Source organism: Cariama cristata, unplaced genomic scaffold (genome assembly GCF_000690535.1).
Source record: "Cariama cristata isolate BGI_N322 unplaced genomic scaffold, ASM69053v1 scaffold1014, whole genome shotgun sequence".
NCBI lineage: Eukaryota > Metazoa > Chordata > Aves > Cariamiformes > Cariamidae > Cariama > Cariama cristata.
In genome coordinates this window covers 27,826-47,251 of record NW_009612153.1, presented here as the reverse complement: position 1 = coordinate 47,251, position 19,426 = coordinate 27,826, and the positions used below count along the sequence as shown (strand labels likewise).

Below are 19,426 nucleotides of genomic sequence, written 5' to 3'. Positions count from 1 at the left end.
TGAGATTTAAAAGTTATAATGTGTGAAAGTGGGAGGTAATACTTTCCAACTGAACTTGTGAATAAATCAATTCATATTTAGTTTTATGATAGCTTCCTCTCTCTTCCTGAAAACTCCCATTTGATAAATCCGTAAGTCAAATGAGAGGAAAAAATGAGCAGCTTTTCACATGTTTTAAGGATACTTAAAAAGGAATACTGCGAGATCAGGTGGAATTGTCAACCTCACGACACTTTCTAGTGGTCTCACGCTACTTAAAATACATTGGGATTTTCCAAAGATTATAAATAATATTCTAGCAAAATACATTTCAGGCAGTTCAAGACAATTTGCTCCTAGATCTTACTCTCGTGAATGAAAATGGAACTGACACCTGAACTAAAAGTCGTGACTGTCTACATGTGAATGATCATGCATTACTCCATTCATACTGTGTGAACAAAACAGAATCGTTAACAATAATATATCTGAGGTGTTTTAAAAGCCTCATTTCTCAGGGTTAGCACAATTAATTACAAGTACTACTGAGTGGGATGAAGTATTTGAAACATGAATATACAAATAATAAGTGGGAACCAAGAATCTTCAATTAGATTCTCCAAAATGCTTGCCAAAATGAAAGAAACTTTCCAGATAAAACGGCATTTTAATTTAGAGGGGATGTAAAAATGCAGTGTATGAAGAAGGAACACACTGTCCTTAGACAAAATAAAGTATCAGATAAGAAAGGAAAAGTATACTATTACCCCAGAAACACAGATCCAGTTCTGGCATTCTCACTTATGGGCACATGCTGAAAATACAGAGAAAGTGCTCCTACCTCCTCTTTCTAAACCCACTCTGTGCCCCCGGCCTACCCCCACCAAAAAAAAAAAAAAAAAGGGAAAGCTTGAGGAACTGTTCAACTGTTCAAGACCTGCAAAAATACGCCTTTGAATGTGAGTACAAAGAAGCATGATCATGTGTCTATGTATCCAGGAGTCAGCTATGAGTAGTGGCTGTTAAATTTTTTCCAGTGGAATGGTGTTCCTTTGGAAAATGCTGACTCGATGGAATCCTTACCATGCAAGAACGTCTCAAAATCCTGGGTGGAAAACAGACAAGCTGCCTGACCAGCTGAAATTCCTGCCAGACCACAGGAAATGTTGTATACCTGACTTCATTCTGATTTGAAAACTGGGGGAGGACATCAGAAGCACAAAATCTATTGAGAACAGAAATTCTGGTTCCAAGAGCCACACATAGGAGTTATCTTTGTGAGACGGCTATTTCTTATACTAGATGCCTTGGTCACTGCAAAATGCATTGTAATATTTAATAGATGTAAGGTGACACTAGACATACAGAGAAAAAAAAAGATGAACATTATCAACTATGAAAGTAATCACTTTCTGGCACTACTGTGATCAATTCTCGATCACTTAAAGTCAGTTCTGCGTACCTTTCTAAAAACGTGAGGAGACAGTTAACCAGTTATTAGTTTTTTGGAGAAAGCGCACTGTTAAGTTTTGGGTTGTTCTAGGTAATGGTCTTCTGTTGCCATATAAACATATGGCTCTCTGCACCATGACTACTCTCATCTTCATGAGGCAAAGTATCAAATTCTGAATGCTCCAGACTTCAGGAAACTTAAATTTGGACCCACAGTTCATTCTCACTTATATCTCAATAACAGTCTGAACTCAGTCTGAATAAAACTAAAGCTTTCAAAAACTCTGGATCTCAGTTCTCCACTTTAATCCACCATCTCTTTTCCCAATACCTTTAGCAAAGCTGCAACAGCCTCCTGGTTAGCATTTCGAACATCTTCTCCATTCACTGTCAGTATCTGGTCTCCTTGCATCAATCTCCCATCTGTATCTGCTATTCCTCCTTTGACGATGTCCGAGACAAACACGCCTGTATCATTTCTGCAAATACACACACGGATTTTGCATCTCAGTATTGTTTGAGGGCCATTTTTATGGCTTGCTATTTGGAACACAACAAATACTGTCTCATTTTTCTGTTAAGAAACACTGGGCTAGCTCCTCTAGGAATGGCCAATTAGCTTAGGCACAAAAATGACATGTACGGCCTTCAAGACCACAGGATCTGAGTATCAGATCCCAACAGAAACATGAGCACACTGAGCAAGTCCCAGACATTGACTCTCCAGGTACATACGTACCTTTTCCCAACAATGCTCAGCCCAAGGCCTTTGCCAGGCTTCTTTTGGAGCTCTACATTGAGTATATCATACATGTCTTCCTCCTTGTACTGGGCCTCATCTCTGTACACAGTCAGACGAACTTTTTGGGGAGTCTGTCTGAGGACATTTATTGCTTCATCATGTGTGGCATTCCTGAGGTCAATCCCGTTCACCTGCAATGAAAGCAGACAATGATAAAGTGTGCAAGACCTTCCAGGAGACAAATAGAAGATGTCTAGCTAGCAAATGACAATAAAAGTGACCAAAGAAACCACCACACCTCTAATATCTGATCCCCAGCCCACAGTCTTCCATCTTTAGATGCTGCTCCTTCTTCATATACCTCATGGATAATGATTGCTCCCTGTGGATAAAGAAAACAAAAATAAATTGAATGTTGAAAGAATATGCCCCTACTTTGAACTAAGAGCAACTGAAAATTCCTACTATAATTCACCCGTGATAAACAAAAGAGTCAGATGTATGATGAACAAATTACAACAATATGTAGGAAGTTCACTTATATTTTCAATTTTAACAGTGCTTTTCTCTTCCTTTTTTTTTTTCTCCCCTGAACTGGTACCTTTGATATCGTTCTCTAAATGCTATAGAAACAAATTAAGAAAAAATCTCTTCTATCAGACATTTCAATTTTATTCTTGTATTTCACTTGAGTGACACACATATTTTTCCAACCAACCAGCAAAGTATCTGCTCCTCCAACAATGCTCAGACCAAGACCAGTCCGCCCTTTGGAGATATCAATGGTTGTTTCACATCCAGGAATGATGGGACAAGTAGCAGGGTCAGAGGCTAACGTGGCTGGAGTGGAAGATCTGCTTGTGTCTAAAACAACAATTAAACATCCTGGTTACAGTAAGAGGGCTTGATATTAGAAAACTGACTTTAAAACAGCATTTTACGAATCCATTGATAGCTCTACAGCAACAGCTGAACAGCTGAGCTACAGAGAATGATGTTGCCAACTCCCCCTTACCCTCAGGCAAGTACTATCCTGTAGCTTTAATCACATTTGTCCCGTTTTCATACCATCAAGTACCTGCAACACAGTCTGGATAGCCAAAGAAGCTACTCTACACAACAGATTCTATTTAGGATGGAATTTAATTTAAACATCTACACCAGCAACTATGCAATGTAGATCAGAGATAAATGAAGTACACAGTATGTATTAAATACATAGATTCAAGGATGTCAGCCCTGTACTTTTGCAATGGGTCAAGTCAAGGTCCATCCAACTAAATATTCCATTTCAGACTCAGATCTGTACCATGAGAAAGAATGTGAAGTATGAATCAAATTTAGCAGTACTTCACAAGTCCAGCAATCCATGATCAATTCAAAGGTTTTATAAACATCATTGTATTTAGTGGCGCTGAAAAACAACTTTTTACATCAGTCCAACTTTTAACTGGCCACTGACACAGCTGTGGGATGCAGTAAGTTTGGTGGTGTAAACAGATATTCTCACAGTGCAAATACATATGGCATCCTTACATAGCAATTTATCTGTAAATTCAGTATCTCTGGTATGTCACAAATGGATCTTTGCTTCAGTATTTTAGTCAGATCTGTACCCTTCATCAAAAAAAAAGCTAAAATACTAGGAAGGGATATTGCGTAGCAACTAAAGGAAAGAATCAGCAATTAAAACGTCTGCGATGTTCAGATTAACTCTGTCACTGGCGTCCTCTGTGCTTTAAAGAAACACCAAAATTACATTTTTTCCAAAAGGTAAAAACAGGCATCTAGATCCTTTTGAGGCACTTTAAAAGGGCATTCATTAAAAGAAGTTCCACTGAAACTAAAGGAGGACCTGATCATTCAGAAATATGGATTCATATTGCACAAATACTTAAGTATAGTGTGAACAACAGGTCCTGCAAGACAGTAAGCCTCAAAACTAAGAGCCTTGGCCTCTGAAGGGAACCAGAAGAACAAATAAGACTTTTTAAGGGTAAAGCTTCTGTGCAAGTACAGAGCAGGTTTCTCTTCTGCTCTGTTATGCAAGTTCTTTATGCGTATGATGAGCAACTGCTTATGCCTAGTTCGAGCTAAGTACGGGAGTCAAGGTTTAAGTATTGCAATTCTGTCCAGAAGGCGTAAAATGTACACGAAATACAGGAACTGAAGAATTAGAAGGGAGTCTTGGTATGAAAGGTTGATTCCTTCTAGATAGCTGCACCTGTACTGGGCCAAAAATTGCCTGCATAGCACTGCTGGAAACACCAAAGTTGGGCAGAGATGTAGTAGAAATCAGATGAATAGGGAAAAAATAGTTAGGGATGGGTTGCTTATTTGGAAGGAGTCAGTGCAGAGAAAGTAAGATGCAGGGGCAGCAAAAAGGTGGGTTTGGTAAAAGAAAGTGGGGGAATAAATTACACAATCAGGTGGAGAACCAATAGGAGGGAGATATTCCAACACTTGGGTTGTGGATGCCTGTGAACGGTAGTGAAGCCACACTGCAGTCACAAATCCCTAGGATGGTGAAGGGTGCACTGCTGGTATCTTCATCAGGTTTTTACACCTAAGACTTGCTGTGGCAGAGTGGAGATGGAAGGGATAGATTTGGACAAAGCAATACATTTTATTGTAAAACTAAATGCAGAAAGGAAGACAAAAGAATTATTGCCCAGTAGGTCTCCTATGTGTTTCTTAAGATTTCTTTATAGCAGTGTAACTGTGTATCAATACTACTGCTAGTAATAATCAATAGAAACATGACTCAGTAACACTTGTAGTGATGTGCATATAAATGAACTCCGATGTGCGCATTACTCAATTTAGTTATCATTAGCTTCTTAGTAATGTGTTGCTTAACCAATAATCATCATCTATCAGTCGCATCTTGACTCTCCACTCTAAAGGGGGAGAGCCAAACGTGGCTAGTCATAAATGGCAAGACAGTCTCAACCATTCCTCTGTTCTAGGAAAGGTGATATGACTTTTCTCCCTCATTTAAAGAAATGCCTCCCACTTAGATCTTCATGACAGAGGCATCTGCTGCACATCCTTTGGGAGGGAGGAGGAAATCCCTCCATTCTCCCAACTCTACAACAGGCGAGTGGGAAAGCAAGAAGTAGGTCTTTGTTGTGGAGCCTCACTGCTTTATTTATACGGATCTGCAATCTGAAAGTACTAGAAAATGCAACTCAGAAGACAGCTGAGTGCACACAAAAAAAGAAAATTTGTTTACAAGCTGGATCTTCATTTTTATGTCACAACCCCAGTGACGACAGACACACAAAGAGAATCTTACTTTTGACTGCTTCTGGTTCTGGTGAGCTGGAAGAAGGGACAGCTGCTGGTGGCTGCATATTCCTTCTCTCTGTTGCGGCAGTACTGGAAGGTACTGGTGCTGCAGCCAGGCTATCCATCTCTGCTGAGTTGATGGTAAGCCTCACCATAGTTTTGGATGTCTTCAGGAGACTAATAAACTGAATGATAAAGAGAAAAGCTGGTGAAGAGTATAACTGCACTGTTCAGTTGTAGAACAAAAATAAAGCGGAATAACTGTTCTGCAAACTGGAGATACAAGTCACAATCCTGCAGGTGTTCTTGGTAATGAACAAGGACAAATATTGATGTTTTTTAAAAGAAACAGCAGTAGAGTTAACTGTGGGCTAGACTTGGCTGATGTTAATTAAGCAGTTTTCATGAAACTTCACCAAACTATACCAGATGAGAATGTGGAAGCCTTGCCATAGTTTCTCTGGACAAAATACTATGTTCATAGCAATTATTAGAAAAATCAGAAAACTAGTGTTGTCTTTTAACACTTGGGTGGAGCTCAATTCCGATCCTACAGAAGTCAAGGTCAAAACATCTACTCATCTAAATAAATGTGCTACTGCCATCCTAGCTCCTTAATCAGACACACATCTGGAAGGAAAAGCTGAAAATATTATCTGAACTATGGGAAGGAGAGAAGGACACTAGGGTATAATGCAAAATCTACTTTAAAGGGATACTGAAAAAACTTAAAAATTAATTGCTCACAGAAAAGACACCAAATCCTCCCAAAACTTTACAGTTCAGTAGAATTAGAAGTATTTTCAGAAATTACTTACTCCACCTCTCTCTCTCTTCTTCCAAAGCCAACCTACTTCGCTGCAGATAAATCCACTCTCACTTACTCATTTACTGCTTCAGAGATAGCAGTGCATCAAATAGTGAGATGGATGCTCTCCTAATTGCCCTTTAACAAACAGAAAGTAATCTTCTCATACCTAAAGAATCACTTTTCTTGGTAGAAGGCAGGTGTTAGAGAAAGCCCTCCTTTATTCATTAGAGAACTCAAACTGACTTTGCAGAGCTCGAAGTTAAAAATAAATCTTGTTATTTAGGAATAGAAAGAGTTTTCTCCAAACTGTTGAAATCATCAGGCATGGAATATAATGAGGTCATTATTACTCACACTCCCCATGTATAAGTTCATGACCTGATTTACCACTGATGTAACTCACTCATGTAAATTTGCACATATTTATTTTACTGGTTCTAATACTTTTAAAGGGGAGTAGCTATGAACAGTTATTATTGAGTGACAGGTCACAGCATTTATCCCACAAGTAAGTGTCTTTCAGTCACCAGATCTGAACCATGGGGAAAAAAAGAAATCACATTTGTAGCAGAGAGAGAGATGATACATGTAATGCATTAATGTAAAATAGCAGGCTTTAGGTTATCCTGCAGTAGTTTCCTTATCCAGATAATGCCTGTGGATCTTTGGTTCTTTAGCCAGCTTTGAAAATGAAGTCAGAATATAGTCACAAAAAACCTACTGGTTTGTTTAAGACACAATCACCTCCTACATTAAGTGGTGTGATTTCTGCAACATTCCTGACACTTCAGAAGCACCTTTTCTACTGGATATCCCACAACGATTTCATCATCCACTGCCAGGATCTGATCTCCAACTTTGATTCGTCCATCCTAGAAAAAACATAGAATAAAAAAAGATGAGCTCTGGATGCTACTCCAAAGAACATTTCTTATTGCCTAGTTGGATTTTAAATGTTCTCATACCTTTGCTGCTGCACCATGATCTGTTAAGCTCTTAATAACTACTCCATTAACTGTGTCTTCTTCACTAATGGCAATTCCAAAGCCTCCTTGATCCTGAGGCAAACAGAAAAATGCAAATGGTTAGGTATTGTGTTTATCAAAATTTTAGAATACACTCACTAAAGACTAGTGAAGCCTGTGGACATAAAAAACATTTGGGTTTTCACAATATATCAATATTTTTGTTTTAAACTAACCTATTTCTGAAATAGATTTTGCCAACCTACAAACAGTATATTGGCTACCAAGATAAATCTCAAACACTTCTAAACTCAAATCTACTCCTTTGAAACTTACAAAGTCAATTGTGATTCAGTTGTTAAGTCAATAGATAGAAGAAACACAAAATATTTGGAAACTACAAACAGAGGTAAATAAAACTTCATGATATAGCTTAAATTCATTATTTGAAACCACAGAAAAAATATACACAGGAATGGAAAATACAGAGGATGGAAAAATGTATGCTCTTCCTGTGAAATTAGTAAATGTTTGTGGCAGAGTGAAATTTTCCTAATGTATTCACCTAAAATTAAATCATCCAGATACCATCATCTGTAAGATATTCTCCTGGTTAACAATGGAATGCTAGATGCTTTCCAAGGAGAAAAACTTACCAACAGTCCGGAAATCTCTAGCTTTATGTCCAATGAATGCAACTGCCTTATCCATGTCAATAAGCAAGAGCAGCAATTTTTCAACCCTCATTTGGAAGCTTCATAGTTACAGAACACCTAGCCATTTTCTCCCAGCTGCACAATTTCCACTAAATATGTATGTTGTTTGGGGAGATTTGGTTCTTACAATCCGGTATTTTGTTTACTTTGAACAACTAAGGCAATATTTTTACCTGAGGTACTAGCAGCAGCTAGTTAGCAAAAGTTCTGCAAATAGGACAAGACGTGACTTCTTCCAGAGACACACAGCAATTGGCAAATTTATGTGAAGTTAGAGACTCATGAGGTTGCCAAAGACAGTCATTATGTCAGGAAAACTTTGGGGTCCATTCACAAGTAGGAAGAGAAGACATCTAGAAATCTCTATTCTGACTTCCAGTAAGAGACAAAGTTCGTTTGCCATAAGAGGGACTCCATTACAAAAAAAGCAAGCTAGTGAACACAAATGTGGCTGTTGTACCTTTCATTTTCAGCCCATACCTTAGGGAGTTCCACATACTGAATGCTTTTACATGAACTGAAGTCAGAACAAGCACTGGAGTTTGCAGCACTGATGTCAATCTAATAGAAAATGAAAATATAACTGTGAGCAACCATATTCAACATTTTGCATCAAAATAAAGTAGTGCACAAACATTTAAAGTGGATCTAATTGTTTTCTGGATTCATTTAAAAATCCTATTCACGGGAATGTTAGATTTACTTCATAGTTTAGATGAACACAAAATAAAACAGAATTGACCACAGATTTACTAAATTTAGCAGCTTTACTAAAATCTCATTTGTTTTTCACTTGGATTTCTTTTTCTTTTGTACTATTTGTTAAGCAGACAGGGCACTCCTCTATCCAGAACAATGACAGTATCTCAGTCAAATGAGAAAAACAAAAATTTACTTTACCTCTTGATGTTGAAGTGTCTCTGAAGTACACTGTGAGGCCTCTACTGACTTTGCAGGGCAAACAGCCATCTGACTTACTGCATCTTTATTTCTACAATAGATTCAGTTAAAGAATGTAGTAAGAATGCAGTAAGATTGTGTAATACAGTACCGTCTTTCTTAGAACAAGTTTAGGTCTAGCGCTTTCTTTTACTTTATTTCTGGAATGCACAATGCAAATATCAAACCAGAAAACTCAAGACATATTTAACAATTACTAAGAACTGGGTTCAAAAGCACATCTACCTTACCAAAAAGAAAAATAAAACAGAAACACTCTGTGTCAAACTTGAGCATATTAAAAATAAACCTTTTCAGTCGAACATTTAACCAGAACTTACCTAATAAAGATTATCTTTACTTTAGATGGTGCACATTTGATTATTGAGGAAGCATTCTGATGAGTCCTTCCATAGAGTATTTGCCCATTTATCTATATAAAGGAAGGTAGCAATTATTTCTCAAAACATTTTAATTCCCTCATACTTTTAACAAATCTTTAAGCCTTAAAAAAATCCATTATCCCACATCACTGGCTAAAGCAGCAATTGTATTAAAATAACAGCATATGTTCTGTCCTGCTTTCACTCCCAGTAAAAAATTCCTTATAATATGATTTCCAGCTAACACTGTCACAGTGCTAAAGACGTCATTCTCTGAGTTACACTGGCTGACTTGGCACATCATCTATTTCCACTTGCCATTGATCACCTCATGACTGATGTGGTGATAAAGCAGGGCCACGGAAAATTCTAACCATAACAAATAAATGAATTGCTTATATCCAGCAATGAGATTGCTATTACTTATTGAATGCCAGCTCTGAGCCAGGCACTTCATACACAGGACTCTGAACACTGATGCCTTTACAATCTGAAGATTTGACCTGACAATCATCGTCTTCATTCGGCAGAGCAGACTCACAGAAACCCCCTAAAGCTCCTACGATTCAGGTATGATTGGAGGTATCAGTGTGAATTTGCAGACTAAGGCCACTATTCACTCACATTTTATTAGTTGCATTTGTTCTTGGAAATGGAAAACTACTGTGCAGAAGTCCAGTCTAAGAAAGGGGAAATGACTGGGAAAGAACAGCTTGGACCTACACACAGGGAAAATAACACAACACACACCGAGATAGTACTAATAGAGGCAGAGAAGCAGAGAATCAGTGAACAGTGAGCAACAGATGCAAGACATTGAACTGAGGGCTGAGCAAAACAGCAATCCCTCAGCTCCCACGCAGACTGTGTCCACCAGGCATGGTCACAGGGCTACTGAGCCCTGTCATTTACACTGGAGGTGAAAATCCAGATACAGCACTGCTTCCAGTGTTTGCCATGGACTTGTGAAGAACCATGGTCAGGTTGTCATCTGGGGGATGGGGCATGGACCACCACAGCTGATGAACAGCTACTTGGGAACATAAGGAGCAAGCTCAGACGCCTCCAGTCAGAAGAGTTTGAGACAACCTCTTAGCATCACTTTGTAGGTTTACAACATGGACAGTAAGCAAGAAATCATGAGAGCCGACTCAGATGTGTTTCAATGTGTTCGGAGGATACCCAGCATCTGCAATGTCAAGGTTTTGAAAACAGACATTTTAAGTGATTCAAGAGAACCCTCTAGCAGGTAACATTAGACTCTGCAACTAACAGGTCCCTCCATGAGACTAGGTCCACAGTGCCACAAATTCCTTAGTTTCTCTCTAGTCTGCAACCACCAGCCTACACTGTTTATTCTCTCAGTGTCTCCCTCAAGTTTCGTTCAGTTTCACCATTCCCTCCCTGTACTATCTCCCCAGTGCATTCTCAAACACCTCCACATACAGTTTTGAAGTTACACAAAGCATTTCTGCGAGGCTAATGTTACCTACTGCTATCAGAAAGAATGGGAAAAGCTATAGCAGAGAATGTATCTGCAAGTATCATCAACTGAACTGTGGTAATATATAAATATACCTTATGCTCATATACTTATTGGGAATGTTAGCTGCACATTCAGCAGCTGGGTCTCTCCACAAAGTCACTAGAAAACAGCCCGAATGTGTCATGAGATAAAAGTTCGTAATACAAATGGATCTGTTCCTGTTTCCCCAATTTAATATCCATTTTGCATGTTACACAATGTAAAAATATTCTGATATTAGCACACCTCCAGTAGACAGAGAGCAAGTCTGGAGCACTCCACAGATGGATGGACTACAGGACTTCTATATTGTCCATGGTCTGCAATACACTGTTCTTCCGTACACCTCCATAACCCAGAAACTGCTGTCATCCCCCATTTTTATCCATCTTAAATACACATACACTTTTACTTAATACTACTCTAACCAGGGAAAAAAAATCCCAGCTGCAACTAATTGGCATGCACCAGAATGAAAATCTGGTAGCACAGAGATGTCAACTTGGATAACTTGAGGACTTCCAAGTCCACTAAAGAACATCTATATTGCAGTAAGAATCTAGTATTTTAGTGCAGTTTAAGTCAGTGTGTTTGAGTTTCAGTATTAATTGCAAAGACTCACCTCTAGTAACTCATCTGCAATTTGTAACCTGCCATCTTTGCCAGCTGCTCCATTTGGATCAATTCCCACTATAAAGACACTCATCCTGGATCGGTCTTTGTTACCAGCAAGACTAAGTCCCAGACCTGTCCTTCCTTTTTCCAGCTCAATCATGTGTAGCTCCCCTGGCAGATCTCCATAGCGTTGCACGATCTTTTCTAAAGGTAGAAGTGTGTAAAAATGTAAACGCGTGGGCAGCAGAGGTTGGATTTACATTAGAAAGTTTCACAAGTCATCTAGAGAGTCAAGATCAGTGGCCAGTGGGCAGTATCAGACAGGAAAATCCAAAATTGGATAAGAAAATTTTAAGTGTATACCACACTGTCTTTTAAAATGAGCCTTAGTTGATTTATAACAGCATTTCTAGTTCCTTGTTTTCCTTCTAACTTTGGAAGACATTCAAACTTCTCTTAAAAAAAGACTTTTCAAACATAAAAGCAATAATCTTTTCTCCAGTAACACCTTCAGGTAACAGAAGCTATCACATCAATCACTGCCATCAGTTACCTAAAGCACACTGAAATTCTTCAAGTAGTCCTACATGTGAAACAGTGAATTTGGATCACGGAGGAAAACAGAGGTTGGAATGCAATGAAGAAGAAGAAATTAGTCTTACATTTCACCATGTGCATCTGACCAAGCACAACTAAAAGCTGACAGCAACATTTAACACCCAAACCACAAAGCACAGGAGAACAAAGTAGTTCAAACTGGACCCCCCTTTTTTTCTGCTGCAGTGCTATTTCAACACTGAATATTTCAAACATTATCACAAAGGATAAACTTACGCCAGCTGTAACCGAACTCATCCTCCTCCACATCGTCTGGGACTCTGCTAGAAGATGACTGTGCAACATCACAGCTCATTCCTGAAAATGCTGAAGGAGGGGGCAGAGGCAAGTTACAAAGTGAAGTCTTTTCTGGCTCTAAATCGGACTGACCGAATGCCTGTGGAGAATAAGAAAAATGCAGTGGCTGAGCAGATGCAGACTCTGTGTAGGGCAAACTAGTATACAAAAATGTCAAAATGGCGATGACTATGGCTTTGAAGTTTAAATACCAAGCAGCTGGAATTCTAAATTAATAACACGGCACAGAAAGGCTGCAAGAGATCAAAGACAGAAACAAACACCAGGCAAGGTAAGAGAGAACATCACTCCAAAATGTATTCATAAGCAAACAGAACACACAACAAAAGCCCAATTCAGTAAAGTTTTATGTGCCACTTTACTTTTTGGAAAAAGTCTCTTATGAAGACTCAAGTGATTTTTTTAAAATGCCATATTTGTAAAAGACTTCTACTTCATTTTATTTTTAAAAGCCACCACATGTAATTTCATCCTATCTTATGCTTTGGAAGTCAAACGGGAGGAAAGGGAAAGGAAACAAAGAACTACGTGATTTCAGAAAGGCCTCCAGAAAAAAGAAAATAACTGGTTTATTAACTGAAAGGACAATTCAAAACCAAAATGAAACAGACAGTAACTGAAGAAATCAACAGTAACTGGACTTTTTCAGTCTTATTTACTGGTTTCATATAAGCTCTACAGGGAAGATCAAATAAAGGAAGATACAGATTAAATCACAAAGGAGACAAATACTTTCAATCTTGATGTATGTGGTCTATTCAGATTCACAAAAAGTTAAAAAGTATAAACACATGACTACTGCAATATAATGGTTAAACACCCAAATCCACAATCTGGAAAGCCTCCATTCAAGTCAGTTTCCCTGAGGAATATGGACTCTGATCAGGGACTTCGCTAAGTGTTTGTAATTTGCGTAATTTTGGTTTCCTCAGAGTAAACATGTAGGCAAGAAACTTGGGTCTGAATATCATCATTCTGAAGCTTATGCACGCTCAAGAGACTTTGATACTTGGCAGATCAGCTGCCCAACTTTAGATGAAAACCAAGTATTTTTCCAGCACTAGGCTTTTCAGGTATTGCCCTAGTTTCATGGCCCTGTTCTCATTTCAGCTTTCATTACCTCCATTAGCAAAAGTTTGAACACAATATCTCAGATAGTGTCTCTGGGTGCCAAAAACACTGAGACAATTTCTTCTTCAGAGGCAACAGTGAAATGGACAACAGCATACACCTTGGAAGACTTCAATCCGCTTTAAATTGACTCTGTTGAAAAAACTAGAGTCACCAATTTAGTCATGCTAAGATTTAAGGAAAGTCCCATCTCTCAGGGAAAATTAGTTACCTTCATTCTCTATATATTCCCAAAGGTTTAAAGAAAACACAAAGGTCCTATTCAGTTCCCTCATTCTGCTTCTGCTTGAAAAAGATTTTCCTGTCATTCAGGAACATTTTCTAGGACCTTAACTAAGAAGTCAATAACTGTGGGAAGTTTTAATATGGCACCCAAGCCAACCATTTTTATAAAAAATGCATATTAATGATATATGATTTTTTGTATCATTATGTCAGTCACATTGATCCATGCTTCAAACCTAAGACAATGCTATCCTGATGAGATGATACCTTGTGTTACTAAACTTCATGCAGGAACTATTTCCAATGTATGCAAATTATACTCTAAAATATGCTAATAGTTACAGGGCAGACATAAACCTCAAATGAAGTAGCAAAATTTTAGCAAAGACATTGTTACCCACTGGAATTAGAGGAGGGTGGAAACACTACTTAATAACATTCAAAGTCATTTTTCATAATCAGAAATCCATGCATCCACCATGGAGAAAAGCTGGTGACAGACCTCTACCTCAAGGACGGGTGAAGGGAACAGTAGTTCTAGAAACACTAATTTTTCAGAGTGCTTCCTAGAGTTTTAACTAGAAAGCTACATAACATACTGAAAAAATTAAGAAATACAGTGTGAGAGCAGCCCAGATCAGCAGACCTTACAGTAGTCTCTGTGTTTTAAAACCAAAATTAACGTATCACTTTAGTGGTAACCCTGGTAAATGACAGTGTCCAAGAACTTTGCAAAATTAAGGAAAAACTGAACAAAGAAAAAAGAACAAAAAAATTGCTCTCGGGGACCTCCGGAATATCTGTAAAGTCTGGATGTATGGCTATATCCTGACAGATTAGCACTTGTGAACTGCAGCCACCATAATCTGATTGACAGAAAAATACTTCTTTCTTTACCTTTGTGCACATATACATAAATCCAAACATGTCTGATGTTTAAGCAAATGCTGAAACAAAAGTAAAGGCAAGGTTCCTTTCTGAGGAGGGTAAAAAGGGTGTTACAATGCCATCTGGGCAGAGGGGACCACGTTCTGCCTCCAGAACTCAGCCTGCCATGCATGCACCACCAGCAGCAGAAGCTGGTGCCTGCAGTTTACACACACATAAGACTTTCGCTCCCTGAATCGGGCCACACATAAAAAAATCTAAAATGCTTTAACTCATGAAATACTTTCAGTATGCTGTGGCACAGTATTTCATTTAAAACGCGAAGCATCAGACAGTGCATGAACCCATTTGGCTACCAGGGTCACTCCAATCACAGCCAAGCAAATATTAAAAATGGTAGCAAGTTTGGAGCAGTACCACTGTCAACAAACGAGGCACATGCGGAAGAACAAGCAGTACTCTGGAAGGTATCACAGGCCATGTACAAAAGTACAGCACACATAAGGTAGGACCCACTCACTGGAATCAAGACAAACCTTGAATGGTGTGGGAGCAAAAGGGTTAGTTGGGGAACAACGGAAGGTAACCCTAATTGGATTCGATACCTCCTACAGTAACAGAAAACAGCAATCCACATGTTACAGTACCTTTGGCTATACACAGCATTATTAATGAATAACTCATTTTCAATTACGGATTCATTTTACTAACTGCAGCAATTTTATTAACTCCATTTATAAATGGACAAAAGTATTTAAGGGGTTATTAAGGACTTTGATTCAGCAAAGTTTCTTACTTTACATGAACTTTACTTCAGCAGAAACAGACGCAGATGACAAAAGGTCATTCTTAACGTTAAAAAAGGAATTATGCAGAAACTGCAAAAACATTAGGTTTTCTCTAAAAATGTGTAATTTTTTTCAGAAATACTTTTGAAAATATAGAAAATACAAGCCATCGTTCATGTTACACTTCTACTCCCTTTCCTCAGAACTGTAACAAACACAAAGACAGATTTCAAAAACACACATGCAATTATACACCACACATCATATCATAAATGTTTGTTGTACATTTGATATATTCAACAACATGGGAAAACAGACAAAGGGCACAATCACTCCTAAGATGTACCACCAGCTAGAAATTATTTTATTAAAACAGAAATGCATGCACATAAGAATTAAGCCCTTATTTATTATTGTGTTAGGGGTTAACTCTGTTCCAAATACGAGTAAGATGCAGTAAGCACTAACCACAAAAATATGAATCTAACTTTTTTCATATTCCCAAAGATGTCAGCATCCTGTTCATGGTGCATTAAAAGAATTGTTGAGAAGCAGAGGGAAAATATTTTCAGCATCATAAAACAAAAGCTGCCAATGTTTTTTTTTTTTCATGCAAAAAGAAAAAAGAGATATCAAAGCTGGAAAGTTCTAACCACACAAAAAGAAAATGAAGTACATAGCAGCAAAACACATCATGCTGATGAGAGAGTTACACTTAGGTGGATATTTTAACATATACCACAGGGACTGATTTTGTAATTGGAACCTACTCCTTTGGCAGCTCTGATTAGATCAGATTTAGTGGTTATGATTAATGGAGCTGGCATTTTTTAACTTCTTCAAAACTTTTCTATGTGCATGCGTGTCTGTGTCTTTAATTCACTACACAGAAATTCCACTCTCATCAGCACGATATTTTACCCAAATTGGTATAAAAGTATTTAAAAGCAAAGAGACACTAATGGCAAAGAAGCACACATATGAAGTTTGGTGAGTTAAAAGCAGACAGTGTGTCATCACTCAACCTTGTTAGTGTTGAACTGAGAAGAATCAGCAAACGGGTTAGCACTACTGAAGACAGCTGGTCTACAGAAAAGACCGTTCTGAGGGAAGGGCAGGGAAGGGTTCTAAAAGGAAAACATAACAGAAACCAAGCAAAAACATTTTTAAATGAACCCTTTGTGACTCATGAAACAAAACATATTTATTTAGCTGTTTGTGCTAACCAAACAAGGTCCACCTCCTGCACTTTACTACAGACATGGGAAGATAAGCAAAACTGTATTTGCCCTGTGTTTGTATCAGCTATGTTTAGTAGAGCATAGAGGAAAAGCAATGATCCTCATACCTGTTCTAGCCCAGAAAGCACATAAAGTGCAGAATTCTGCAGCATGAACAACAGAAAATTTGCTTGCTGTAATATTTGCACAATTTTGTCCAAGTACCTCAGTATATGGGATACTCTAACACATTAGTTAAATATAAAATTGTGGATTTCTGCATTAGAATAAACACAATTCTTTATAATAATGCAGTACGTTTAGATTATTTTGAAAACCACAGATTAATTCTCATAATTTGATTTAGGTCTTTTGGTAACACACTAACTGGGTATTTCACAAAAGAGAAGGTTTAGTAGTATTAGGCATCTCTAACTGGATTTCGAATCTAATAAGAACTTTCACAGATTACTTTGTATGTGTGTGCATGCATCTACAATTTTCTGAATTTACAGTTTAATGAAACTAAAATCTCCAATCTTCTCCTTAAACAATACAAGGTACTTCCTCATTATTATTTAACACAAAAAGAGTTTTCATATTTAGACAAAATTAAAGGATGTAATCAACCACTTATATTCGGTATGCAGTTTTTGTACTGTACTGTAATTTTAAGATCAGAACCTGTTTAATAAAGAGAGAACAACTCTGATTTTGTATAGTACATTGGAAATACTGTTCAATGTATACTTAAAAGTAATTTCTACACTAGGTGTATCCATCTGGCAATCACCTAAATGTCTTGGGGCCGTAAGTTTAACACTGCTGGAAAATAAGCAGCATAGTGGAAAGGATGGTAAAAGGCTTGCAGCATCAACCGGTATTTTTATATCACAGTAATTTAATCCAGATATATGTGGCGGTTTAAAAATTTTCTTAAAGCATTCTGTTTTTTTAAATGCTCTTGAAAATAGAAAATATATTCTTAAACATTTATTCTCAAATATTATTTTGCAAAACAAGAAGTAATGTAATTTGGCAAGACAACATAAGTCTTGGTTCTACAGTATCTTCAGCAATGAGAAAGCAGAGCTGTGCATGAACAAGGTTTCTTCACCAGTGAGTCACTCAAAGTCAACAGGCACTTTCTCTACAGTACAAGATTTTCCGCTTACACATGCAATTCACATTTGATTCTGACTTTTATAAAGAGAAGTTTGGGAAAAGTAATTTGCCAGTGTAACGATCCTATTACATTTGTCATCTGCATAAAATTTTTAATTGTATCTTGATTAAATTTCAAGCAACTAAAACAAGCATCACAAACATTTTGTATATAAACAGTGAAATCCTAGTAAAAGAGAAAACAAAAGACCAGCCACAGTAATTCAAATCCTGCCTTTTGTATTTTTTCGTGATGCCATAGCACCTAAAATAGTACTGCTAGCTCAAATTCTAATCCATGGACCAAGCATTGTATTAATACGGTCTGATTACTGTGCTAAAACATGAAGCACTTGAGTTTGCCTAAACAGCTACATTTAACATGCTTTCTTGCACAGTCTAGGACAAGAAAAGCAAATGGTAAAATAAAGGATATTTTCCCTTTTATCTTTTTTTTTTCCCCCCAAACAAAACCTAAAATAACAGGATTTATTTTACCTTTTTTTTTTCCCCCCAACTAACATGTCTTCAGCATTTCATTAATGTGTCCAGGATGCTAAGGTATCAGAAACTAGCTAGCATTTCATATAGCACAATGCTCTAATCCTACAAATTACCTGGGACAATAACCACAGTGATAGATTAATTCTTACTCAGAAATACACAGAGCAGTACCAGTATGGAACACAGATTTGACGGATAACTGCTTGCTAGCAAAACTATCAACTAGTTTTTCACGGTGCATTTGCATTATTAGGGCTATTCTGGACTACACTTAGAATCTCTTTAACTACTACAGAAGCCAGGCAGAAAAAAAGGGAGGAAGAAACTGCCTCATTAGCAATATGACACTTGAAACTGACTGCCTTGCTAAATACATAGAGGTACCATATTAAAGACAGCTACTGTGTGCAGATAGCTAGCCATCTGGGTGACTGCACAGGAATGAAGGCGGGAAATTCCCTTATAAGATCTTAGTATAAAGTACAGATGCAAGTTTCGAAAGATGAAGACAATAAATATGCCATTTACAAAGATCACAATGCAACGCGTGTGTACAGTAAGAGCATTTGCAATATTTCTGCTTACAGAGAAACAAAGGTTTGTTAATAAACAGCCAAGAAATAACTAACAAGCTTAATAATTGGAAAATAAAGAAAACAAAGAATCACAATTAATAATAGCAAAGAAGCATTCTCTAAAGAAAAGTGGTGATAGAGTAATGGCATCATTCCCATCACAAACTGGCCTAAACATTCAGCAGTGGTAGTTTTGTTCACATCACAGCAAATGCAAAAGCTTTACTTTAGTAGCTTGAGTATCAATAACCAACATTCAACAGAGCTTTTTCATGCAACTTTACCTTAGATGACTGATGATAAAATGGGTTAGTAGTTTTCTGCCCACAGGGAGCAGAAGCTGAAGAAGGGCTATATAGAGACTCGGGCTGGGGAACAAGAGTTATGAGACGACTAGTAAATAAACATGCAGCTTACACAGACTCTGCAATGAGGCAGTTTAGTTTCTAGTGATGCAAGCAACTTATACTAAAGCTCAGTAGCTTTTGTCTGCAATGTCCATGCAGCTTAGTGACAGAAAACTTCCGTGTACTTCTACGTCCTTTCATTAATGTCCAATGAATTTTTTAACAGGCGCTGTATTTCTGCATGCACTCCT

General features: G+C 37.7%; 1 protein-coding gene across 1 annotated transcript in view; it reads right to left on the bottom strand.

Moving 5' to 3' along the window:
- The window catches only part of MPDZ (multiple PDZ domain protein), a gene marked incomplete at its 5' end in the record, with an annotated part of 52,906 nt that overhangs the window by 8,547 nt on the left and 24,933 nt on the right, over positions 1-19,426 (bottom strand). The window contains 15 exons of the mRNA XM_009698489.1: positions 1,763-1,910; positions 2,171-2,364; positions 2,472-2,555; positions 2,892-3,037; positions 5,472-5,649; positions 7,073-7,147; positions 7,241-7,333; positions 8,437-8,517; positions 8,857-8,947; positions 9,237-9,328; positions 11,426-11,622; positions 12,253-12,412; positions 15,114-15,185; positions 16,391-16,492; positions 19,113-19,196. Of these exons, the coding sequence (XP_009696791.1) occupies positions 1,763-1,910; positions 2,171-2,364; positions 2,472-2,555; positions 2,892-3,037; positions 5,472-5,649; positions 7,073-7,147; positions 7,241-7,333; positions 8,437-8,517; positions 8,857-8,947; positions 9,237-9,328; positions 11,426-11,622; positions 12,253-12,412; positions 15,114-15,185; positions 16,391-16,492; positions 19,113-19,196 (1,797 nt within the window). The remainder of the gene's footprint in view (positions 1-1,762; positions 1,911-2,170; positions 2,365-2,471; positions 2,556-2,891; positions 3,038-5,471; positions 5,650-7,072; positions 7,148-7,240; positions 7,334-8,436; positions 8,518-8,856; positions 8,948-9,236; positions 9,329-11,425; positions 11,623-12,252; positions 12,413-15,113; positions 15,186-16,390; positions 16,493-19,112; positions 19,197-19,426) is intronic.